Genomic DNA, 3631 nt, shown 5'->3' on the forward strand with positions numbered 1-3631 from the left:
ATAGTCTAACTTAAATTAATATCCATCACATAGTAATTTTTTATCTCTTAATACATTAACTAAACCAAAATCTTTTGTTGAGGTTAATAAGTTTGAATGTTAGAGACAAGCAATGCAAGTTGAACTTACATCTCTTAACAGAACAAACACTTGAGACATTGTGGATTTGCCACAAAACATCAAACCAATATGTAACAAATGGATTTTTAAAATAAAGTTTCATGTCGATGGTTCAGTGGAAATATTTAAGGTGTGATTAGTTGGCAAAAGTTACAACCAAATTAAAAGTTTGAACTACTATGACACATATTCACCAGGGATCAGACTAACACAACTGTAAGACTTGTTGTTGCTCATGCTTATATCAATAACTATTTTATACATCAATTGAATGTAAACATTGTTTTCCTCCACGGCGAACTTCAAGAAGGTATGTGCATGGTCATCCCACCTGACAAACCCTTCAAAACCAAATTAAATGTGCAAACTCAAGAAATCCTTATATGGCCTTAAGTATGCTAGTAGGAAGTGGTGTGAGAAACTCATATCCACCCTTCTCAATCATGGTTATATCCAAGTCAATGTTGATAATTCCTTATTCATCAAGAAAGAAACCATGTCATTCACTTTATTATTGGTATGTATACATGACATAATAATTGTAAGACACATGGGGAGACAAAACAAAACACATGGAACAACTTAAATACTTCCTTGGCTTGGAAGTAGCTCACTCTAAATAAGTAATCTCTCTATATCAATGAAAGTAATGTTTAGATCTATTATTTTACACGGGACTCCTTGGTTCCAAACCAGTTAGCACACATGCAAGTCCTTTCATAAAGTTGTTTCATAATGATATTCATCCACAAATGATGACCTCACTGTCATCCGTACTGCAGTCAATCTCATGTTCCATGAATGTAGCAAGCATTTGGAAATCGATTACCATCTTGTTCGAGGGAAGCTTCAAATTGGTTTACTCAAATGGATACTTGTACCTTCCAAAATAAAAAATGCTAATTTCTTCACTAAACTGTTTCTTCCTCAACCATTTCACCTTCTTTTATCTAAGTTGGAGAGGATCAATATATATCCTCAAACAAATGGGGGGATTACACAAAATGAGATAGTTATAAGTTAGTTATTTCAATAACTAACTTGTTATGCAAGCTTTCCATATATAGACAGTTAGTTAGTTAACTGTGAGTTAGAAGTTGATTATAGGCTTTGTCCTATGTTTACACCCATAGGCTGTCGCGTATGTACCCTCCTTTATCTATAAGTTTCAGTTGTAATTCATCTTTTACATTTGAACAAAGTTGAAATGTTTTGTCCATATTACTAAGTGTGAAATTAAAGACATCCCAAATTGCCTACAAAGTTGAAGCTTCTGAATCAACCATTAAGGTTTCTTTTGACAATGGGAATTGGATGTTATATGATTTAATCATTTGTACAAAACAAACCTTATTACTATGTGACCGGGCACAAGGAAATCAACAAACAAAATTGGATTTTATAAAATAACAGTATAAGAGTATATCATTACAATATGGAAAAAATATATTTACAGGACCTAAGTCCCTCGTGAATAAATTGGATTTCAATAATCCAGGTAAGAAACTCAAATTACAAGTTACTAAAACAAAAGAGTACAGAAGAAGAAGAATAAAAATAGTAAAGGAACTTCAAATGAAAACAGAATCACTCACACAAAACAAAACATAAAAAATTATAACAAAAATAAAAATTCTACATCCATCTTATAGAACAATTCCACCAACGAAAGCCACTCCAATAACAACCAGATTCACCCATATCACCACAGCCCCTGCCTTAGAAGCTTCCGCCGGCAAAACCTTCCCATCACTATCATCGCTACCAGCACTACTACCATCATCTACCGCAGAAGAATTAGTTTTTCCAGCTTTAGGCAACCCTTTACCAGGCGCAGGGGCTAACGCTGGAGCCTTAGCTGGAAGAACAAGATCAAGAGGAAGAAGAACCTTATCAACCTGATAAATAGCAAGTTTGCTATCAGTATAAACAGTTCCAGTAACAGAAGCATTAACTGCACCGGTAGCCATACTGACTTGGTTGCCACCGTAAGTAGTAACATTAAGTTGAAGCCTAGCATCATCACCAGCTTGTGTTTGAACAGGGTTGGTCAAGGTATCGAAGTTTGTGATTGAAATGAATGAAGCAAGAGTATGAAACTGTAGGAGTTCAACTTTTTGTCTATCAGATAGAGAGTTTAAGAATCCTGCTTTGAGTTTGGAAAAGTCACTGTCTTCAGGTGCAAAAATTGTCAAACCTCCTGAGCCTGAGGATGATACTAGCTGTGAGTTGAGTTGGTTGATTAATTGTGTTGTTTTGAGAAGACGAATTAGGACGGAAAATCTCTTTGCTTTTTGGAGGATGCTGATTATATCAATGGTGGGTCCTTTTGGGATGAGGGGTGATGGTGCACCAGTTGGTGTTGTTGGTACAAGAGGAACAGTGTTTAGTCCTGGTGATGGTGCTGTTGCAGTTGTTCCTGGTAATGGCGGTGATGCTGTATTTGATGGTAATGGTGGTGATGATGTTGCAGTTGTTGGAGGTTGAATTGGGGAGAGTTGGGCTAAAGAGGTGGTGGTGTAGAAAGTGATTGCTAGAAGAAGGAATGAGGTTGAAATGAGAGATTGTTGCATGATGTTATTCATTTTTGTTATTTTTTGATGTGTTGTTTGGAAACTGTGAGAATATAGTACTAGTAGAAGACACTAGTGCATATATTGTTGGTTGGTGGTGGTGTGAAGAAAGAGGGAGAAAGGGTTTCATTTTATAGTTTAGGGAGTGAAAATTAATGATTGGTTAATTAGGTGCAATGTTTTGGTCAGAAAGGTGTATCTTTTGCCTGTCATGAAGGTGGTGCGTCATGATAGAATGATAAGTGGTGAGTGAGGTAAGATTTTTGAATAATATTTGGAAGTGTGGCAAATGAAGGTGTGGTATGTACTGAATGCATGCAATGCAACTATTTTATTTCACATAATTGTTAGTTTGTTACAGCTTACAATCAATTGGATGCACTTTTATTTAAAGATAAAAGTATGGTTGGAAAGGTATACGGCAAGCACCACAGGTGATTTTGATGTTTGAAATAAGACAGGATACTATGTAATTACAAGTAATTGGCTAATTCTAATTTTTTTAGGCACGTTGTTAAGTAAGTTGTCTTAATTAATTTTGAGATATCTTGTCTCCGTTCAATTCTCGCGCGCATTATGAGATATCTTATTTCTGTTTGATCTTGACGCACATTACTTTTTATGTGATCTCTTCAGTATTTATTTAAGATTTGTTTATGTTTAAATTCATTTGAAATTTTTTAAAAAGTGCATTTAAAAAAAGTATTTTAATTTAAGTCAAGTTGAGGAGAATTTTATTAAATCATAAATCTAAATAAAGAACATTTTTGTTGGAATTAAACTGAGTTAAAATTTATAAATAGTATTAAAGACTATTGAACTGAGTCACTAATTATTTTCGTAGGTTATTGAATGTTTAGGTAATCATTTTTTAGTGTAGTTTATCATCAATACTTATTGGTAGCGATTTATTACATAAGTTTAGATTTTGTTAGAAT

General features: G+C 34.2%; 1 protein-coding gene across 1 annotated transcript; it reads right to left on the reverse strand.

The window, feature by feature from the left end:
• Positions 1-1531: 1531 nt before the first annotated feature.
• On the reverse strand, positions 1532-2782 carry LOC131607881 (fasciclin-like arabinogalactan protein 11). Its single transcript, XM_058879834.1, has one exon. It carries the CDS (start codon positions 2703-2705, stop codon positions 1767-1769), a length of 939 nt encoding a protein of 312 aa, XP_058735817.1. The 5' UTR covers positions 2706-2782; the 3' UTR covers positions 1532-1766.
• Between the last annotated feature and the right edge of the window lie 849 nt (positions 2783-3631).

This window comes from Vicia villosa, linkage group LG5, assembly GCF_029867415.1.
Source record: "Vicia villosa cultivar HV-30 ecotype Madison, WI linkage group LG5, Vvil1.0, whole genome shotgun sequence".
NCBI lineage: Eukaryota > Viridiplantae > Streptophyta > Magnoliopsida > Fabales > Fabaceae > Vicia > Vicia villosa.